The 24,130-nt window shown below is 36.5% G+C and overlaps 1 protein-coding gene across 1 annotated transcript; it reads left to right on the forward strand.

Moving 5' to 3' along the window:
• Positions 1-13,297: 13,297 nt before the first annotated feature.
• On the forward strand, positions 13,298-13,838 carry LOC128134177 (putative glycine-rich cell wall structural protein 1). The gene is made up of 2 exons (XM_052771653.1): positions 13,298-13,458; positions 13,607-13,838. The coding sequence occupies exons 1-2, from the start codon at positions 13,298-13,300 to the stop codon at positions 13,836-13,838; spliced, it is 393 nt and encodes a 130-aa protein (XP_052627613.1).
• The last annotated feature ends 10,292 nt before the right edge of the window (positions 13,839-24,130 follow it).

Genomic DNA, 24,130 nt, shown 5'->3' on the forward strand with positions numbered 1-24,130 from the left:
TGCAAGCAAGGCTTTCATAACCATAATCTATGGTCTATACCATGGAATCAATCTCGATTACGGGTCCATTCTCTGGACTCAATTGGTGCAAAGTTTAAATTCAACTTCTCGTCACAGCGAGATTTCATGTGGGAGGTTCTAGTGTATCGTTACCCAAAGGGCTATGGAGAGATTTAGTGTTCCAGTCATGGCAGATTTTTTGATGTTTGCAGTTGCTACTTTCCATAGAACGAAGATCACCGTGGCTGACTCTTCAAAGTTCATATTCATATGTTCAATTCTCAAGTTAATGTATAGGTGCGCTTCAGGTGCAAGCAAAATTATAACCGAATACAAGAAACTACCTACTTCGGGTCCAAGGCTACTTAATCCAGAGACGCAGTGCTCCATAGATGAAGCTGATAAACCTACAAAATGAGGAAAGAAAGGGGATAAAAAGAAATATATGCATGAAGGGCCATCTACACAAGCACCAAACCCCAAGAAGTGAAAGACTAACGGTGCAGCTCCTTCGGCTCCTAAGAAGCGAAAGCTTAAGACGATGACCCTCAAGCCGAAAGTCTCTTCCACAAGCGATTCTGATTATGTGCCTTCGGATCAACCAGCAGTAGAGTCAAACAAAAGCGAAGATTCTTAGTCTAGGGGTTCGCCTCGAGGCGACTCGCCTTCTCCTTCACCAAATCATGAGGTACATGTTACTGAAACCATTCAAACTCCATCACTTTCTCCTCCTCGTTCTTCCATTTCTATTTCAATTGCTCATTGCCCACCTCCAGTTTCATTTCAACCACCTACTTCTACACCCTTACCACCACCACTATTCATCGAAATAACTACTACCACAACAACCTCCACTACAAACAAACCACCTATTCATGTCAACGCATCTGATGCGGGGGCACAAACTTCTAGTTTCAAAATTCCTGTCGCTTCTAAACCACTTTCGCCTACTCAATCCGACGAATCTGACACCATTCTTGGTGGTGACGGAGTTGATTTTGATACCTACCACTACAACCCATTTTATGTTCAGAGCGACAACGATGATGATGATCCTATCACTAAGAGAAATCTCAACGCTTTAAATGCAAAACTCAATATTTTGCTCTCCTCTGGATCAACCTCCTCTTCCTCCACTGAATATTCTGAGGCTGCAATCAAGGCTCTGTTGGCCACTTTCGTCAAGGAACATTACTCATCTATTTCCAAAGCCACTCCATCCATTGATGTATCCACGTTATCATGCAAAAAGGCGACTGAAAATGTCAAAAAACTAATCTCAGATGCTCGATTATTTTTGGAATCTCTCCAGGCTGCTGCCGAAAAGAATGCCAATACAGTGAACGCTACTGTTGAGAATCTCACCACTTCGCTCCAGGATGAGAAAGAGAATTTTGAAAACATTCGTATAGGGATTCAAGCTAATAATATAGAGATCCAATCTTTAATCAACTCTCGTCTTCACAAACTCCAGGCTGAATTAGCCATGGAAAGCAAAATCATGGACGACCTTGATCTTCGCACTACTCAGCTCAAAACTCAGACTCTAAAGCTCAACCAAGAGAACACAGTTATTGATGAGCTTAAGTCTGAAAAGGCAGTCATGAAGACGTGTGTGGGTGATGTCAGTACCCTACTCACAAATCTGCTTGATCCTCGTGACTCAATCCTTACCATCAGTTTCCGCCGACACTTAGCAGAAAAACTTTGTCCAACACTTGAGATCCTGCATAGCCTTAAGGGTGTTTCAAAGACGGGTGCTCCTTCGAAATAAGGGGGAGAAGTTACACAAGAACAACCTACTCAACCTCCTCCTACTCAACCTCCAACAACCGAATCAACTTAGACTCCTCCGAATCCGAAAGTCACCAATGAACCGAAGGGTAATGCAGTTTCGACGAAAGTGAAGAAGAAGAAGAAACTAAAGAAGAATTGTTAAAGCGAAAGCACCGTGATCGAAGTCTAGATAAAAATCTTAAAATTGTGCGGGAAGCCAAATAGAGGGAACGAAAAGAGAAAGAAGCCCATGACACTTTTGAAAATAGAAATACTCTCTTTCCATTGTGGGCATTGGAAAAGTTGCTGAAAGAAGCAATCGATTCTCCAAGCACACATTAGCTTGAGCCGGTCTTTTCTTTTGACCTGGAGAATTCTAAAGACTCACAGTTTGATATGCCGATCACCCGAAGGGCATTTGTTTTTCACTGCTCCAAGCCAATAGCAACTATTCCCTCTCCTGACGTGAAAACCGATCGAGATTTAATTGATTACTATCCTTCTTTTTCTCAACCTCGGTACTTGAACTGGAGTGCACAGATGATTACATCGGTCAGTGTACTAAAGCTAGTCACTGCAAGAAGCTTTATCAATGTGAAGTTTCGGGTAACTTGAGGTTCTAAAAACTCGGTTCATGAGATCTCACTTGCTGATCTTCCAAACCTTAACCCCCACGATTGGATCCTGCTCAACAATCTGCTGACCGAAGAGCAGAAGTATGACCCCATTATTGCTCACATAAAGCGAATGATGGTCTCATACATACATGAAGTCCCGAAGCTTGATCATGAGATCACCTCTGTCTTAAAGAAAAAGCCAACTGTCAAACCAATTGGTAAGGCAAGTGATGTGAACAAGATGCGAATGAGCAAAATAGACACGAAATATCTCATAATGATGTTCACTCGTGGAGAGAACCAAAAGTGCCTATTCTCCTTACCCGACAAACACCTATTCTCCACTGCTTGTTTGGAGCACATCTTGGATATTATAAACAGGTGCAAACATATTGACGATGCTGCTAAGAAGAGCTTTAATGACATGCTTCGTTGGTATATCAGTTTTCGTCGTAATCTACTTGCTATTATACCGAAGCTATTCAAGACAGTGAAGAAAACCACGCAAGCACAGGAGTAGATTTCTCTCGCCTCAATTGACGTAAAGGGGGAGAATGTTGGGCTTAAAAGATTCCGTCATTGGGCTGTTAGTTTCGGTCCATTTTGTAAATGGTTTTGGGCCTGTCCGGTCGTCATTTATTAGGGTTATAGTATATATATATATATAGTGCATGCATGCACCATAATGAGAAAGTCGTTCTGATCATTATTGTAACCCTACCACACCTCTATAGTATCAATTCTTCATAGAGTTCTTCTGAGGTTGTGGCTTATTAATCATTCGACATCAGTTTCATTCATCTTATGTTCTTGTTTAATTTACATTCTTGGTTTGCTTGTTAAGAATCTTATCGATCTTAAAAGTATTTTCAAAATTACAATAGGAACTTAACAGAGTTAGATAGTATTCTTACCTGAAGTAGAGTCATACATTTTTTACTTTACCATCTCTTAGATCTTTCAAGTAGATATGGCAGCTTCACAAAAAATTCCCCTTTTCTTGGCAATAAAAACAAACAGACTCTTTCAGAATGGTACATGGGACTATCTCAAATTTAGTCTTTGTCTTTACTATCCGGTCATTGTCCATGGAAGTTTGGGAAGTAAATATACCAATCAACTTTGCTTTACCAATGCACCAAATAATTGCTGATTCAGCAGCAACAAGCAAATAGGTAAGATCAATAAGGGTCATGACGTGATCTCCCATATAGTAGTCCTAAATGAACACGCTATATTACTTAGGGAGTGACTGAAGAACCGATTCAACAACTGGATTCCTTGGGAAAACGAAACCCAATATTCCCAACCTATCAATTTGCAACTTCATCTCCAAGACGTGAGCATATACAGACTTTCTATCTTCGTGTTTGCTTTCCAATAGGGTTTGAGTGACCTTGAACTTTTCAAGTCGACGAACATGTGGGTCAGGGAGAATTATTGGAGGAGGTGGAGGAAGTGAATTATGATTTTCATTTCCACAATCTAAATGTGGAACATCGTCTTCATAGGGAAAGTTTTATTCAAAAGATTCGGGAAGACCATAGTTGTCTGAATTAGACATCTACAAGGGTAGAAATTCAAATGAGTTGATTTAATCCTTAATATTACACCCAAAATGAAATATTAAGGCTAAGACCTAACATAATATTCTACAATTCGGAAGCGGGATGCCGTAATCTAATTGCAAAATATTTAAAGGTAGGTAAATGACGATTTACCAATTTCCACCATGAAAAACGAAAATGAACATTAGGTTTTAAATGAATTGAAATTCCTAGATTCTTTGAGATTGACTGAACTTTTCAATGGCATGTTTAATCTCGATCATGCCTTCTCAAGTTTGTGACTAGGATATCGAGGATCACAAACAAGGTGTGAATAACCATGCAAATTAGCTTGGTACTCTTGGTGTCATTAATCACCTAATCAATGTGCCGGTTAACCACACACGCTCCATTGATCAATTATAATTTACGAGAAACCCATTTCCATCATGCATTAGCCCCAGATTAGTGTGCCGGTTAACCACACACGCTCCACTAACCACTAATAAGGTGCAATGTGCAATTTCAAGGGTTAGCATCAAATTCACATTTTCCATAAGTAACTAAGATTGAGAATTTATAAAGTGTTTAGTTACTTTGTATTTCAGTATACTTTTAATGAAGATTTAAGTGTCCTATCAAACCTGTTCAGCTAATGACCCTCCATTGGTCAAGAGTACGGTGGGTAAGAATGGATACCCAATGGCGGTCATTTTACAGGCCACTTCCTTAAACACCACTTATAGACCAGCTTCGTGAATGAGGCCTACTAACAGTAAGACTGACTTTTCACTTATTCATATATAATATATTAAACTTTTAATTTTATATAGTATGAGGGTGTATTTTAAACATTTATAATACTAGGTGGTTTAATCTATTAATTAAACTAGACTTTTAATTTAATTAAACTCAAACCATATAATTATGGATTTATTAATACTCTTTTAATTAATCTTTTAATTAATTATCAACAAAGCCATAATTAACACTTTTAAGTCTAAATTTAAGTTATGAAGCCAAAAGGTTTAGTATTTAATATTTCACAATTAAAACTTTTTTAATCAAATTTTAAATTCCAAAAATTGACGGCATGTTTTGAAACTCTTCAAAAAAAACTCTTGAGTTTTATAATTTATGTTACATAAATGAGATTTTCCAAGTTACATAACTTGATGACAAGTTATGAAACTCTTCAAGACATTTGGACTCCAAAACATGATGGCAAGATTTGTAACCTCTCAAGACTCTTGAATTCCATAACTTAATGAGTTAATTTGTTTCATGAATAAGACTTTTCATATCCATAACTTATGGAGGTTTCATAAAATCTTTAGATCAAACTTTTAAACTAATAAATAATGAAAGAATTTTATCTTTAACTAATTTGACATAATTCAACTCATATATCAAGATAAATCCAAATCAAATAATACAAATAATTGGTTTATCATTTAAACTTTTAATTATTTTATAATTTGACAATTTATCTTTTAATTGGATCAGAATACACACTACCATATCAGAAAAACAGATTTTATGATACAAAACAGTTTATGGCAATGTTCTTAATCCAATTATGGCATGATACAACTCGTCGAGTCTGATAATGGACTCGTTGAGTGATCATCAAACTACTCAACTCATCGAGTCCACTCATGGGACTCATCGAGTCCAGCAGACAGAATGCAGAAATGCAGTTTTTTCAACTTTGAACAATAAACAAATTCATCTATATAATAGAAAACACCCATGGCTCTAATACCAATGTTGGGTTTTAAATATTATAACACTCCTATGGTGCACATACAACCCTAAAGCTTTGGATCTAAGTTTTCTTTAATTATACATGCAATATTCATTTCCCAAGCATGGAGCCTAACTAGCATACAACATTGATATTTAAGACATAAAAAACTAGTTAGAAGATTACCTCTTTGTTGTAGCTTGTAGAACTTGGCCTTTCAAGAGCTTAGCACCCCAAGTGTGATGCCTCAAACAAGTCACAAACACCATGAACAAGTGGTGGATAATGAGAGAGAAGTTGTGGAGCTCAAAACCGGCTAGGCAATAACCTTGGAGTACTAGTGGCCAATTTTGCAAGCTTAGGGAGCCTATTTATAGTTTGGAATCTTAAGGGTTTAAACTTGTAAACCTTAATTCACTTGGGCTTTTAATCCATTAACTCTATAGCCTTATGGACTAACTCTTCATGTACTCTCACAAAGATTTAGTCCAATCTTAATCAACATGGATCATTAGCCCAAACTATAAATATCACTGATTTACATAATCAGTCTCTGCAAATTTAATTAGTCTCTCTTGATCACTAAATTAATTCCAAATTAATTCTTAAACAATACTAATTAAATAATATGATTTCTCAATTAATATATTATTCTTATAATGTATTAATAAATCACAAATAACCTCTTTCTCAAATATCCATCCTATTAAATTGTCCTGGTGGAGGCAACCCGAAATGGACCATGCTACTCTCGGGTCAAGTACATACCAATTATAGTTATGGGCTTAGACACCTAATCCAACATATGCACCCGCTCCAGCGACATTAAGGATTATTGACGACCGTCTGGGTTAGGCAGATGCGCCTGCGACGAAGAGTAGGGATTTCCAGCTAACGGAAAAAGGAGGCATGTGCAGCTCCCGATGTTGTGACGGGTATGTATCTTCTCCTGATCTATTTATTTATATTGAATTGTTGCTTATGTTTTTGTGCTTTATTTTCTCAAATCGTTCCTTGTGAACAACATGTCTGCTTTAGTATTGTTTGATTTGGGGTACCAGATCTTTTGTATCTCTTGCGCTTAGCAAGAGATTTACTGGAGCTCCAGGGGAGCTGGACAGTCCTTTAGATGTAGAGATTACTGATGATAGGTATATTCGGGTTCCGAGGGCTCATCGAGGGTGTACCCTTCAGTTTGCTGATGATAGGTCTATTCGGGTTGCGAAGGTTCATAGAGGGTGTACCCTTCAGTTATTCAACGTGCAGTATTTGGTGGATCTGGTTCCAATTCCTTTGCATAAGAACAAGGTTACCGTGGGCATGGATTTGTTGAGCCCTAATGGGGTAGTGATCGACTGTGAGCAGCAGTTGGTTCGGGTTCAGACCCCTAGTAGGGGAGAGTTGGTGACTCAAGGTGAGAGACCGCAACATGGGCCGGTTACATATTATGCAGCGAGGGCCAAACGTTACCTTCATCAAGGTTGTACGAGTTTTATCCCTTATGTTATGGATACCTAGGATGACGGTAAGGCGATCGTGGACGATATGCCGATTGTGCGGGAGTACCCGTTTGTGTTCCCAGAGGATTTTCCTAGGGTACCTCCGGAGAGACAGGTAGAGTTCAAAATCGATTTGGTTCCATGTATGACTCTAATATCCAAAGCACCATATCGGTTGGCTCATCCTGAGATGCAAGAGTTGTCTACACAGCTGCATGAGCTGTTAGATAAGGGATTTATCAAGCCAAGAAGTTCTCCTTGGGGAACCCCTCTTCTGTTTGTGAGAAATAAGGATGGGTCTCATCGGATGTGTATCGACTACCGGGAGTTGAATAAGGTAATGCTGAAGAACCGTTATCCCCTTCCAAGGATTGATGATCCTTTCGACCAGCTTCAGGGTGCATCTTGGTTCTCCAAAATTGATTTACGATCGAGTTATCATCAAATGCGGGTTCGGTATGAGAATGTGCAGAAAATAGCGGTTGGAATCGATATGGCCATTATGAGTTCCTGGTGATGTCTATCGGGCTTACCAATGTTGTAGCCACGTTCATGGATCTCATGAACCGCGTGTGCAAACCGATGTTGGATTGGTATATGATAGTCTTTATTGATGACATCTTGGTCTATTCAATGACTAAGGAGAAGAACGAGGAGCACCTAAGGGGTGTTCGTGAAACCTTGTGTAGGGAGAGACTTTTTGCAAAGTTCTACAAGTGCGAGTTCTGGTTGCGTAAGGTGCAGTTTTTGGGGCACCTGGTCAACCAGACGGGTATTCTGGTCAATCCGGCCAAGGTTGAGGCTGTGATGCAGTGGGAGGTTCTGAGATCTCCATCTGAGATTCACAGTTTCCTTGGTCTAGAAGCCTACTATTGGAGATTCATATAGGATTTCTCCAAGATTGTTGCTTTATTGACCAGACTGACCAAGAAGTCGGTGACATTTCACGGGGCCTGAGCAGCAGGCAACTTTCGAGAGTCTTAGGTAGCATTTGTGTGAGCGTCGACTCTGAACTTGCTGGAGGGTTTTGATGATTTTGTGGTTTATTGTAATGCCTCGATCACGAGTTTAGGTGCGGTGTCGAAGCAGCGGAGTCGCGTGATCGCTTATGCTTCGAGGTAGTTGAAGCCTCATGAGGAGAATTATCCAATGCATGGTTTGGAGTTGGGGGCTATGGTTTCGCCCTCAAGATTTGGTGGCATTACCTCAATGGAGTTCGTTGTACTATTAAATGGACCACAAGAGCCTGAGGTATTTGATGGATCAGCCAAACCTGAATATGAAACAGCGTCGTTGGTTGGATGTGGTGAAGGATTATGATTTCGAGATCCTTTATCACATGGGGAACGCCAATGTGGTGGTCGATGCTCTCAGCTGCAAGGCGGTCATGGCTCCGATTCATGGTATATGCTTGAGGATTAAAGTGATTACTCTGTTACTGGAATGGATTCGGGAGGCACAAGTTGAGGCTATGAAGGAAGAGCGTCGAAAGTGTGAGCGGATTGTGGGTCAGGTGGCTTCCTTCGATTATGACAGCCACAAATTGTTAACTTTGCATCGGAGAGTCTTGGTTCCGTATTTGGGCGGGGTGCTCGATGTTCTGATGGAGAAAGCTCACAAGTCGAGATTCTCCATTCATCCCCGGGACACGAAGAGGTATAGGGATCTTCACCCTGATTATTGGTGGCCCTGCATGAAGCGGGATATAGCATGCTTTGTGGAGCGGTGCTTGACTTGCAGGTAAGTCAAGGTTGAGCATCAGCGACCTCACGACAATATGTAGCCGTTGGATATTCCCGTTGGATATTCCTAGGACTGCTCGCAGAGTAGATTCTATTTGGGTCATCGGGATTGATTGACCAAGAGCACGCATTTCATTCCGATCCAGGAGAGTATTTCTGTAGAGAATCTAGCCAATATTTATGTTCGGGAGGTGGTGGCACGATATAGGGTGCCAATATCAGTGTATTCAGAATGGGATGTTCGCTTTACTTCCAGATTTTTGAAGCGGTTTCATGACGAGATGGGTACTCATCTCCATTTCAGTATGCCATTTCATCCGCAGACCGATAGTCAAATTGAGCGGACTATTTAGACTCTTGAGGACATGATGCGAGCATGTGTGTTGGATTTTGGTGGGAGTTGGGATACATATCTTTTGTTGGCGGAATTTTCATATAAAAACAGTGATCACACAAGCATTGATCGACCTCCTTTTATGATGCTCTATGGGTGGAAGTGTAGGACCCCGATTTGTTTGAGCGAGGTTGGTCAGCGAGTCGTGGGGAGTACCGAGGTGGTGCTAAAGACCACAGAGCTGATTCAGCAGGTTTGAAGCAGGCTTCAGATACCCGAGAGTCGGAAAAAGAGCTATTCCAACCGGCACCAATCATACCTGGAACTCCAGGTTGGAGATATAGTCCTCCTGAAGGTGTCACCTTGTAATGGTGTCATCCGGTTCAGGAACTAGGGGAATCTGGCCCCCAGATATATTGGACCCTTCAGGTTTTTGGCTCGGGTGGGCTGGGTAGCTTATCTTCTTGACCTTCCAACCAAGATCAGTCAGATTCATAGCACTTTTCATATCTCTTATTTGTGGAAGTGTTAGTTGATGATTATGCAGTTGTACCCCTGGAGAATATTCAGGTTGATGACTACCTGAATTACATTGAGAGATCGTTCGCCATTTTAGATCGTAGAATGAAAAACATGAGAAACAATGTTGTGGAGCTGGTGAAGGTGTAGTGGCTACACCGCAACGGGTTTCAATGGACGTGGGAGCCAAAGGAAGAGATGAAGGAACATTATCCAGATTTGTTCAGGGCAGCGAACTTCGAGGAAGAAGTCTGATTCAAGTGGGGGAAAATTATAACATATGTGATGCCAAGGTATTTCTAATTTATTTAATCTTGCATTTTTTGGGCCATGAATTTTTTTGGGGCTTAGAGGATGGGCCTCTTCGTGTTTGGGCTAGCTGAAGTCGTATGTTAGGCGTAAGTCTGGCGTACGCGGGGGGTAGTAAGATGAAGAAAAAAATGTGGAGCCACGCATGTAAGCGCAGCGTACGTGTGCTGACTCGAAACCCTAATTTTTTGTGTTCAAGTCATATAAATATGTCATTACGTCCCATGCCCTAACCTCCTTATCAACCTCCTTAACTTAGAAACCCTAAAATCTAACCCTTATCATCCTTGTATGTTCTTGACCTTGTGAAGATCATTTTTGGTAGCTTGGAGTCTTGGAAAGAAGAAGAAGAAGAAGTAGGTGAAGGGGAGTTAGCGAAGCTTGAGCTTGAAGATCCAAATCATCATCATCATTTAGCACTCATTTGAGGTATAAAGTTCAAAACTTTCCTTATGAATGATTAGAAATCTTGTGGTTGAGTTTTTTTAACCTTTTTGGTCCCATTAGCTGAAGCTTTATTGATCAAGGTCGATTCCTCAGCTTAGAGTTGCCTCTCTTGGTGTTATTTGAGTCCTTAAGTCAGAAAGCTGCCATCGTGGAGGTCTTAAAGCATATATGCATGATTATTAGTCATTTTTAAGGAAGTGGGTTGTCATATTCCAAGTTTGGGTTCATTTGGGGGAATGCAAGCCACCGAGTGATCGAATTTATGGGTTAAGACCCTTCATCAGACTCTGTTTTGTGTTTGGAGCCTCAGATCTTAAGGTTTTAAGTTCTTTTTGGGATTATGACTTAATAGCATAGTACACTGGGCATACAAGCTCTTACGCGCAGCGTACAAGTCATGCAACCTGTACGCTTAGCATACAGATGAGTAAGCCCCGCGTACTCACTGATTTGGGCTTTGCGTTGTTTGGGCCTCGGTTTGGGTCATTTTCATGGATTAGTAATTTGGGCCTTGGTGGATCATCTGGAACAGGAACAATGGGCTAGAGAAACATTAATGGGCCTTGAGCTAATGCCCATGCGAAAGGATTAGGCCTAATTGGAAATTGGGCCATATATTGGGCTTCATGGGATTGTTTATCTTTTGGGCCATGGGTTGTGATTTAAGGGCTAAGTTATGTTAGGGGTAAAATATTATTTTACCCCAAGTACTGATTTTTTTGTTAGTGAGGTAGATCCCTTGGTTGATTAGCTTTTATTTGGAAATTGTTAGCTTAGAGAGCCTTAGGACCAGCAGACAGGGATCATTCGTTTTGATCAGCTTTTCCAGCTGAGTTTTCCTCACCGGGTTTAGCGGGTTTAAGGCACCAAGGCCGACCCTTGTTGATTATTTTGATATACTCGTTGTTTGCGTTATACTTGTATGTGCTTATATATGTTTGCTTATTGGGTGGGGCCCGTATTGCGAGTGTGGGCAGGGCCCGTATTGCGAGTGTGGGTTGGGCCCGTATCTCTTTGGGTGGGGACCGTTATGTGATATGATGGTATGTGGTATCTTGGGAAAACTCACTAAGATTTGTGCTTACGGTTTTCAGTTTATGTTTCAGTTACTTCCAGTTCCAAGGGGAAGAGTTCGGGCTGACCGCATCGCCCACACCACAGAGATTCCATGTTTCATGTTTACTCTATTTTTTATATATTGGATACATTGTTTTGATGAGATGTACGATGATGTTTGAAAACACTATTTTTATCTATTATAAAACAAAATTTTTGGGACCATATTTTTGGACGTTTCACTCAAGATCGTTTAAGGATGCTCAGAAGTGGTATTGGTCGAGGATTACACCATGTTGTGCCACCATGATGGAAGTTGGACCATTAGTGTTCCTGATGTGCCACTCGTACATCATGATGCTCCACTATGGCACAAGGTGCTCCATCATGTGTGTTGCTGATGCTCATGGGTTGTATGATATGGAAGAATGTTCCTGAAGATGCTGTATGGAGGAATATGATTGGTTGTCACCATTCATGGTCCTATGGGCCAGTGGGCTTAGCCCATTACGATTTTAAGTCTGACGCCTCAAGTATAAATAGGGATGAATTCTATATCATTTTGTATCTTGAATTCTATAGTGATAGGCGAATCTCTGTGTAATTGTACTTATAACCTCTGTTTGAGAGATCTGAAATAGAAGAATACTCCCCTCCTACTCATGGACATAGGTCACCTTGATCGAACCACATAAATATTGTGTCTTGTGTGCTTATAGTTTTGCTAGTTATTCGCTTTTCTTCCTAACAAGTGGTATCGGAGCTGCAGTTTGTATTCCTATGATTAAAGATGTCTAATCACAAGTTTGATTTGGAGAAATTCAATGGTTCAAAAGACTTCACATTGTGGAAGGTGAAGATGAAGGCTCTTCTGGTTCAACAAGAATGTGCAGCAGGACTGGAAGGAGTGGCAACACTGCCTAAAGACATGGCGGCTGAAAAGAATGACGGCATTCTAATGAAGGCACATAGTGCCATTCTATTGAGCTTCACAGATGAAGTATTGAGGGAGGTCGTGGATCAAAAAACTTCTTCTAGGCTCTGGGATAAACTTTGTGACAAGTACCAGAACAACTCGCTGACGAACATGTTGTATCAGAAGCAAAGATTGTACACTCTCAGAGTGTCTGAAAGTACCCAAGTGAAAGATCATCTGGCTAACTTCAATCGCATCATCTTGGATCTACAAGGGGTTGATGTGAAGATTGAAGATGAAGATCAGACGCTCATTCTCTTATGTTCTCTTCCGAACTCATATGATAATTTCATTGATACCATGCTCTATGGTAGGACAACGATCACTGTGAATGATGTGAAGGACTCTCTGATGTTGAAGGTACTGAAAAAGAAAAGTTTCAGTCGGATAAGAGGTATCCGGTTCCGGTTTGTTCACTGGGAGAAGAAGGACAGAATACAGGAAGGGGAGGGCATGGTGGCGCAGGTGGTGACGAACATTAAAAAAAAACATAGAGTTCTTGAGATTCAACTTCAGCCACATATTTCTAATTTTTCGCTCGAACGCTCTAGCGTACCGACAACAACATGGTATGTCTAATCATAAATGATTATATGGCAGAAAGGAATAATCATATATGATAATACAATTTTATACATATATGCATAGTCATAATTGATTATACATATATGTCTTTTCACAAATTGAGTAATCATATATGATTATAACGATTGGTGGTAGAAGAGGCGATGGTAGCAAAAGTAGTGGTGGTAAAAGTGAAGGAGGTGGAAGTGGTGGGGTCGTATGCTAACTATTGTGGCGATAGTGGTGGCTATTGTAGTGGTGGGGATGGTGGCGGAGGTGAAAGGAACGGGCGGGGCTACATAATCATTTTGCTTCTAAGTGACCTGTCGTGTCGATACGCCTAAGGGTTATATATATATATATATATATATATATATATATATATATAAGGGCTCAATTGACAAAAAAGATTGAGAATGAGAAAATAGAAATGAGTCACTCATATATAAATAAATATATACTTATTCATATAGGAGTATTGTGGTTAGTGGCAGTGGTGATGATGGCAAGGTAAGCGGTGGCAGTGGCAGCGGTGGAGGGCATGGTGGCGGAGGTGGTGACGGATGGGTGGTAGAGGTAGTGACAGGGGTAGCGGATACGGTGGAAGTGGTGGTGGCAACAATGGCAACGGTGGATAAGATGGTAGCAAGTGGAGGCGGCAGAGAGGATGGTGGTGGTAGAGGTGGTGGAGGAGAGAGAAGATAACAGATTCATATATGAATATATGTAAACTTATATTCACATATGAATAATTCATCTTCCCGGTCGCGCCGGTACAACAGAGAATTTTGCGGCAAGATATAAATGAGTCATTGAGATGGATTTTCCTATTTCCAACATTTTTTCAGTTGAATTTTCTCTCTCTCTCTCTCTCTCTCTCTATATATATATATATATATATATATATATATATATATATATATATATATATATATATATATATATATAGGGCTAGGTTATAATGTAGATGGACAACTATTGTGCGGACGTGTGGACAATGTTATTCTATGAGAATTAGTAGAAGAATAAGTTGTTTAGTAATATATGTTCAGCCTCACACAATTATTATCATTTTTATGTATCGTCACTCATTGTTATTCACTTTTGTTGTCACGCATCATTTTTTGCTCATGTTCATTCTTACAGAATACGACTCAATAAACATCTTGACAACATTCTGACAGAATGATAATAATAATAAAAAAAATCTATAATAACCTTATAGATGATTTAATTGGTGAAAATGCGTGATAATAACAATAGTTATGTATGATTGAACGTATTCACATTATCAAACAACATATTTTATTTGTTATTCTCACAGAATAGAACTGTCCACACGTCCACACAATAGATGTCAATCCACATCTGAACCTAGCTTTCTCTCTCTCTCTCTCTCTCTCTCTCTCTCTATATATATATATATATATATATATATATATATATATATATATATATAAGATTTTTTTTGTAAAACAATTAATTTTAGAAAAACTAAAAAAAAAAGTATATTAATGGTGTGTTTGAGAGTGCTTTTTAATCTTAAAAGCGTTTTTGATAAAAGTATTTATTGACTTATGATTTTTTAAAAATGAGATTTTTAAAATGTGTTTATATTAGTTTTTATATTGGGAAAAGCTAAAAAATCATTAAGTTTGTTTTAACAAGTGTTTGGTTTAGCTTTTTTGGCTATGTTGTGTAAGTTTGTGAAGAGAGAGATAGTGGGAGATACGATGAGAGATATAGAAGAGATAAGAAGAGAGATATTGTAATGCAGCATAGCTGCACTCACTGAGGTCCACAATTACACAAGGCAGGAGTGGTGTTCCCCTCCCAAATTCACACGTAAGTAGCTTCCAAATCAAGTCAGCATACGGGTATGAATCTCAACCCACTTCGTATAGCCTTAAAAGTAAAAAAAATGATAGGAAAAACTAAAACGCTATCAATAAGTTAGGATTCTATAGCTTTTAGAAACTCTCTTATTTTGTCTATTCAAAAAGTTATTTGAAAAGCGTTATTGAACAACCTAAACATTTTTTTACAAATTAGAGCCGGTTCTGAGGATTTAAATATTATCAAATGCTTTGTACGAGTCAGAAAAAAATTGTACTTATCGCTATTATAAGTTTTTTATTTTTAAATAAATATATATACATATATAACATAAAAAAAAATTGGCCCTAAAAATAAAAAATTGGATCATATGCAGATTCTAGTTTGTTCCTCCTTCTACGCACCCATGCTTTTTTAGTTTATTAGTTTCTAAAAAAAAATCAATAAACTAGTAAGCTAATTTAAGAAACACTTCCAAACCCCGTTGAAGATAACTTTACTTTGAAAGGATACGGTTTGATTTAAATATATCCAACGGTTTATTTGTTATGTGTTTTTTTAGTTTAAAACATAACTTCTGTAAATATAATAAAATGTGTATGTAAAGCAAAAAAATAAAAATAAAAGCACCCGGACATCACGGGGGACTGTTGGCGTGTCCATCCAAAATCATCAACTGTTTGATGGATGTGAGTGTTGGTGAATGAAAGACGTATCATTTGATTTGACCTTCATTTTACTCCCCTTACGTCATCCACGTTACGAACAAATTTATGAAAACAGCTTTATTTTTAACAAATTATCAATTATGCCATTGAATTAAAAGTTGTGTTGTAGACCTTAACGGTCGTATTTGTATTTGTTTACGTGAAAAATGGAGCAGTTTCGGTATAATATGTGGTCATGCTATCGCAGCAGCACGTGATTCAAACATGCATAAAATATTAATTTGGTTCAAGTATATTACCATGCTGATGTATTTCAGCTCGTCTATCAGACACAAATCGTATACCCACTACCCCCACCATCTGAATGGAAATAACAGACCCTTTGATGACTGTTTTATTGCCAATGTAAAATTTATTCCCTTTAAATATTGATACATGTAATATATTTGTCGTTGTCTATGTAATATATTTGTTGTGTTGTTTGTAATATATTTTTAATATATTATGTTTGTAATATATTTGAAATAAATATATTTGTCATTATCTTTGTAATATATTTTACATTTGTTCGTCCTGTTAAAAACGACGTAAAATAACATAAGTTGCTATTTTTAGCTTACGATAAAATTATGTTTTTTAGTGTGATTTTCATGTTTTATATGTTGGTTACGTTGTTTTTACATAGTTCTTCGTCGGAAAATATCTGGATTTCAAATCCGATATTGTTACATCATTGGTTTTATCTTCTAAAGTATGCTTCGTGCTGTTAAAAACGACGTAAAATAACATAACTTATCATTTTCAGCTTACCATAAAAGTATGTTTTTTAGTGTGATTTTCATGTTTTATATGTTGCTTACGTTGTTTTTACATAGTTTTTCGTCGGAAAATATTTGGATTTCAAATTCGATATTGTTACATCATTGGTTTTATTCTCCAAAGTATGTTTCGTGCTGTTAAAGACGACATAAAATAATACAAGTAGCCATTTTTAGCTTACGATAAAATAACATAAGTTGCGACATAATAAACATAACATAGTTAAATTGGTTTCCACAAATTAGGAAACTGTTTGGAATACAAATTTTGTTCACAATCGATAAAATCCCCTCTAATTCTTACAACATGTGTTAGACGGTCCCGTTCAGCTTGAAACATATTAAACTCCCTATTTGCATCTCGAATCCATTTCTTAGCCTCTTTGATTTTTTTGGTAGTTTCAGCAATCCATTTTTCTTTTTCAGTTACTTGATCTGCTAGGTCGTTTGCACGTTGGTTGAGTATGCGACTAATTTGAGAGTCCCTTTCATTGGCTTCTTCAGCGCCCTTCATAGCTTGGAAAATATCGTCAGACATGTTATCTGAGAGTGGGAAATCTGGGCCTTCCGGAATTGGGTTGTTATCGGAACAAACATAATAATCTTCTTCTTCACAATGCCAAACACTGAAATCAGATGAATTCATTCTAAATTTTTGAATGTTGTAATGTATCACGTTTAAGATGTATGTTAGTTGCATATTAATAAGGTGAGACCAACATAGAAGTACTGTTTGAAAAGACAATTTTACTGTTCGAAATGACAAAACATTATTCACTCTAAAAACTAGTAGTCAAAATTTATGAAACCGTTGTGAAATAATGTGAAGGAGTAGTCAAATTGTAGTATAACATACATAAATATATTGTTTTAATTTTACAATAACTATATATTGTAGATACTATTAATTGTTAAAGAAGAGTAAATGTTTCAATGTAATATCTTTGAATACTACCACCTAATGTTTAGTTGATATATTTTGATTTATACCACCTAATGTAATATAAAAACTATGGTTTTGTAAAATGGAAATGTTCATTACCATAATCTCAGGTTACTCCACATCGAATATTATACGCTTGCATCATTTATTAAAACCACAATCTCAGGTTACTCCACATCGATTTAAAAAGAAAACTATTAGAAAATAAAAGTAAAATAGGATTACATAGGGATTAAAATGACCATCAACGGCTCTGGTATTTCCCATTCAGATATACGGGGAACAACGTTCACATTTCTAGTCTGGTATGTAGTTTGAAACACATCAGCAAGATAATATATTTGAACTATATCGGTTAATTCCGTGTTTTTTGTATAACATGCTGCAGCAATAGCATGACCACATGCTATAACCAGACTGCGTCATTTCCCACAAGAACATGTGTGTCGATTAAGATCTACAACACACCTTCTTTTTAGATCAAAAACTTGGAAAATATCAGAGGGGAACGGAAACGGGATCTCAGGTGGAATTTTAGTTGCTTTCCATCGTAGACGCTTTTGCATCCTCCTTTGAAGGACCATCTCTGCGTAAGGGGTGAATACAGTGTTCAACATCCCTGAAAAGTAAAAGGATAGTCAATTATGGATATTTTAATGGTTTATAAAAAAACTTTCTAAATTACCTCCCACGACTCTGCGTTCTACGAACGTCTGTTGGATGTACTAAACAATTGCATCAATCAGCGTTATTATCGGTACATTGTATTGAGTAACCGATAACACCAATAGGAATTCTGGAATATTAATGTTTAGTACATTCCAATATATATATTAGGAAAATAGAATTCTGGAATAACATTTTCCGATGTTGGCAAGAACCTCACGTGATGCATGACTTAACTTAGAAAATGATTTTTCAAAATCTTGCGTGGTATATGCTTTGCATGCACGGAAGAACAAGTAGTCTAAATTTGTGCTTTGACCAATTCTTAAGCGACAGTAAATCAAAACACTCTTAGACGAATAACCATGATAAGCCTTAGGGAATACCTGACCCACAAAAGAAGAAATGGTATCATCCATATTGGTTATGAATGCAACTTCCCTACCTTCTCCGATAGCATCCTTTAACCTCATAAGGAACCAAGTGCAGGAGTTAACATTATTTGCCACCCTGATACCAAATGATATTGGCGTAGTGTTGTTGTTTCCATCCATAGAAACTGCTACGAACATTGAATTAAGATACTCTCCTCGAATACAAACACTGCCTATGAAGATGACCGGAAGCATGCATCCTAAGAATGCGTTGATCTATTTCATAGTTAGTACAACACAATTATTAGTTTTCAAACTAATTTAAATCTTTTTAGCACAAAAAAATAAACAAATCGAAAGTACATTACCACACATCGAATAATGACAAAACATAGTTCAAACCGATCCAAAACATTGGTTTTGATGAAAGTGTAACTATGGGGATTTGTACGCTGAATGTTGTGGAGGTAAACAGGCAAGTTGGTAAAGCTTTCTTCATGGTCATTGTATAAGAAACTCATCTTTAATGTTGACGAGTTTAGCAATAATTTAGTGATAAGTCTTTCCGTAATTCACTTCAGAAGCTATTAAAAGGAATAAAGTAGTAGTCAAATGCTAGTAAACAGTAGTCAATGGCTATAACATAGTAGTGGTAGTCAAATGCTAGTAGACAGTAGTCAATGGCTGTAACAAATTAGTCAAATTACAATGATGTGTCCGAGATTCACTGTACGATAAGACAATACATAAACTAGTAGTCAAATGCTTGTAGACAGTAGTCCATACCTATAACACAGTACTCAAATTACAATCATATGTCTGCAATTCAGTGTACGATAAGACAACACATAAACTAGTAGTCAAATGCTAGTAGACAGTAGTCAATGCCTGTAACACATTAGTCAGATTATAATCACGTGGTAAGCCCTTTACCTCTACAACCTTAGGCACACTAAGTAATTGGTAACTATCTCTTGTAACTTATTCAAAATGAGTTTCTCTGACAGTGAGCATGAAGAAAGCTTTTACAACTAGCATGTTTACCTTCACAACCTAATCCATTTTTTCGTGCTGTTAAAAACGACATAAAGTAACATAACTTGCCATTTTTAGCTTACAATAAAAGTATGTTTTTAGTGTGATTTTCATGTATTATATGTTGGTTTCATTTTTTTTACATAATTGTTCGTCGGAAAATATCCGAATTTCAAATCTGATATCATTACATCATTGATTTTACCCTCCAAAGTATGTTTCGTGATGTTAAAAACGACATTAAATAACATAAGTTGCCGTATTTAGCTTACCATAAAACCATGTTTTTAAGTCTTATTTTCATGTTTTATATGCTGGTTGCGTTTTTCGTACATAGTTGTTCGTCAGAAAATATCCGGATTTGAAAAGAAATTAGAATTACAAATAAACATAACGTTACTAATAAACATAACATAAAACTTAAAGGAAATTAGAATTACAAGTAAGCATAACATTACTAATAAACATAACATAAAACTAAATGGATATTTGAATTACAAATAAACATAACATTAATAATAAAGATAACATAAAAAGTGAAAGGAAATTAGAATTACAAATAAATATAACATTAATAATAAAGATAACTTAACATATTACTAACATGCAAATGGTGGTAAGACGACCATATTTTCAACTGGTATTTCCCAATGCAGAAGAATTAGAATAGGATTAACCACCTCAGCTTGGAATGCATTTCGATACACCGTAGAAGTCAACTTATAATTTACCAGTTGCTTTATTTCTTCAACTGTAAGCCTTCTTAGCGATGATATACCATGTTCACAAGGTATGCCGCATTTTGCCATTTGCCGCAAGTACAAATACCATGTTCAACTTGCACCGTTTCTATGGTTAAATTTAAACTCACTTGAAATTTGTCACTACCAATATGTGTAACATCATAACCATTAGACTGGTTCATTCTTCTTTCAAGCACGTGTTGTGCATAAGGAGTAAGATGAAAATGTATTCCCTCTGTGAAATTATTTGAGTTACAATCAAATAGGGGGTATAATAAGGTAAAAGTTAAATAACAAATAGTTATTACCTCCGAATGCAGCTCGATAGCCGTACACTGTTTGTATCGACTGATGGACCACTTCAATGATTGACGTTATTGGTAACTCGTGCGTGTTTGTTGTTAGCCAATTCATTCGAATCGGAATGCTGATATATTTCACATTGAAACGAACTTTAGGAAAAAAGGCTCGAGCCCATTTTGCATTTGCAATATTTTCAAGCCAACAAAGATCATTCCCATTAACCTCATTTGTTAATGTGTTCAAACAAACATAAAATTCAGACACACTATAACTTTTGCATGTCTTCCAGAACAATTGTTCCACAACGGTACTTCCTATGGAAGCCCTAACTTTCTCGGCTAAATTTTGACAACAATACCCATGATATAAATCTGGGTATACCCATTGAATGGCGTAGTATATGGAATCATACATATGGCTTATGAAACTAACTTCAATAGTGTCACCTAAGCATTCTTTTAACCTTGTCATGAACCAAATCCAAGCCTCATCACAGTTTATGCTTCCCAAAGCGACTGCTATGATCAGGGGTTCATGATTACCATCCAAAGCAAGAGCAACATACATTGTCATTATGTTAGCCCCAATAAGGGGTATATGACCAACAAATATTGTTGGTATCATGGATGTGAGAAAGATAGTAATATGAAAGAAACGATACCAACATTAGGCAAATATGGACTTGAAATAAATAATAACTTAGTATAGAGGACATACCATGCATCCTAATGCGACAAAACAAAATTGAAACCGGTCTCTCATATCTTTCTTAATGATTGTGAAAGAGTTACGATTTGCTCTTTCAAGACTATGAAAGAATATGGTAGGTTCAATTTTTTTTGTATACCTCATTAAATCCACTCATTTTGCCTATCCACATGTTCAATGAATAAGGTGTCCACTATAAATGGACTTCATTTCAAATGGAATGCATAAATGGTAATTATAATCATATGTCTGAAATCCACTATAGGATAAGACAACACATAAACTAGTAGTCAAATGCTAGTAAACAGTAGTCAATACTTATAAAATAGTAGTCAAATTACAATCATGTGTCTGAAATTCACTGTATGATAAGACAACACATAAACTAGTAGTCAAATGCTAGTAGACAGTAGTCAATACCTATAACACAGTACTCAAATTACAATCTTATGTCTGAAATTCACTGTACGATAAGACAACACATAAACTAGTAGTCAAATGCTAGTAGATAGTAGTTAATACCTATTACATAGTAGTCTAATGGCAGTATATAATTGAAGATATATTTACCTGTCAACACTAAAAAAATTTACTTCTCATAAACCAAAGAAATGACAATTTGCAATTGTGGGACTCAAGGTATTATAAGGACCTCAAGAACTACCAACAAACCTAGATGATTATTTTACGCTTGTCCTAAAGAGGTATTTGGGTTGTCCTATAATTATTTATATTATAATTTTTTAGTGAATATTTACACAATATACATAATTTTTTTGATATTTATTTATCAGCCACCACAATATGGGTTTATTTGTTGGGTGGATGATGCAAAAGACAATAATTCGTTGATAATTTCTAACCTAGCTCGATCGAAGAAGAAGCTTCAAAGTGAAATACTGCACTTGAAGATAGCGTTACTTTGTAGTTGGATATATATATATATATTTTTTTTGTGTTGTTGTCTACAAGTTGTAAAATGTAAAATGTAATGTATATGTTATTGTTTGTAATGGTTTATGTTTCCATCTATGGTAACTTCTTGTGTTATCCTTTTCATATTGTTTTGTACAAGTTGTAATATTTTTTTTTTCTGATTTCGTTTAACTATAGAACACATGTTGTTTACAAGTTGTAATATATTTTTTTCTAATTTCGTTTGACTTGTAACAATTAGTTGACATTAAACACATCATACGTATCTAGTTTACAATACAATACTCATTCAAATACAATTATTTGACATTAACATAATTAGATTACTAAACATAGGTAAACCAAATACTCTTATAGATTTTTTTTCCTAGCCAACCACTAATAAAAAGAAAACATACAGATATATTATCTAAAAATTACAAATAGAAGACATACATAGACATATATTCTACCTTAAAATTACTTCAACAAACAAGCAAATTATTAAAATACTACTCATCTTCTTCCTACATCAAAAACTCGTAAGGATACTCTTTTTTCATAGCAAGGACTTCCTTTTTTTTCCTCCAAATAGTCCTCACGAAGTTCTAATTCACTCTTTAGCTTTCGAAAAATTTCTTCACTAGAGCGAATAGAACTCTAGGCAGATTGGATTTCTTGCCTAGTACTTATAATCTAATTCCTTTTACGGTCAATATCATTCCAGTAGTTGTCTAGAAGGTTTCGTTCGAAACGATAATCTTCAAAAGCCTTATCCACATCAGCTTCTCTTTGTAACAACACTTTTTTCACTTCCTCATCCATCTTCTCCCCTAATATAGGAAATCGACGTGGGGAGGGGGATTGGTTGAAACGTTATTGGAATCTGACTCCAAAAGAGGATTATTGTTGGACGTAGATGGCCAATTAAATTTTGCCAGGATCCTTTTCATCTCCTCTGATCTTTCTATCATTTTCACACTACAATTTTTTTTATTGTTTCTTTGATTTCTGAATTGATAACAAATTTACATTAAGTATGACATTAGATAATAGCCAATGGCTATAAGATAGTAGTCAAAACCTATAAAAAATAGTCAATCATATAAAATAGTAGTCAAACACTAATAGGCAGTAGTGAACTTATAAAAAAGTAGTCAAATAACAATCATGTGTCGAATGTTCACTGTACGATAAGATTACACATAAGGTAGTCGGAAATGGCTAGTACACAGTAGTCAAATCCAATAAGAATGTAGTCAAATTAGAATAATGTCTTGGTATGATTTGACAACACCTAATATAGTAGTCAAAAGTTATTTGACAGTAGTCAAAGCCTAAAAAAAGTAGTTATTTTGTCAATTATATATAGAGACATAAATGTATGCGTCTGAGATTACAAATAATATATTAGTGGTTAATCTATAACCCTCATACACATACAATCATGTCCACCTCTAAAGAAAAATGGTTTTTGATTCCAAAAGAGAAGCGATTGCAAATGTTAATAAAAGAAGAAGAGATCAAGAACGAGATTAAAGGTGTTGAAGAAGATAGGAAATGGTTGGATAACTTACAAGCCGATATTTGGTCTAAAATGAGGTCGGTTCAAGACAATGAACTCGACATAAAAACTGCAAGGATTTAGGTACGAGATGCAATAGACTATGTCAACAAAGAAGATGTTAAAATGAAAAAGATTTTCAAAAACATACAAAAAAATTACAAGTGGGTGATTCAAGAAAAAGCAAAATTTCCAAATGATTTTCCAAATGTTTGAATTTTATAATTATTGATTAATCAAATAGTAAGTTTATGCATTATTTATGAGTTTATCTATGTAATAAGTTTTATATTTTCTTGTTTATTATGATTAATCTATATAATATGTATTATTCTCTTGCTAGTTTGTTTATGTTTAATAATTAGGGGACATTTTGTTAACCAATCATCATGAAACAGTACACATTGATTGTCACTAAAAACAT

Source organism: Lactuca sativa, chromosome 5 (assembly GCF_002870075.4).
Source record: "Lactuca sativa cultivar Salinas chromosome 5, Lsat_Salinas_v11, whole genome shotgun sequence".
Classification (NCBI taxonomy): domain Eukaryota; kingdom Viridiplantae; phylum Streptophyta; class Magnoliopsida; order Asterales; family Asteraceae; genus Lactuca; species Lactuca sativa.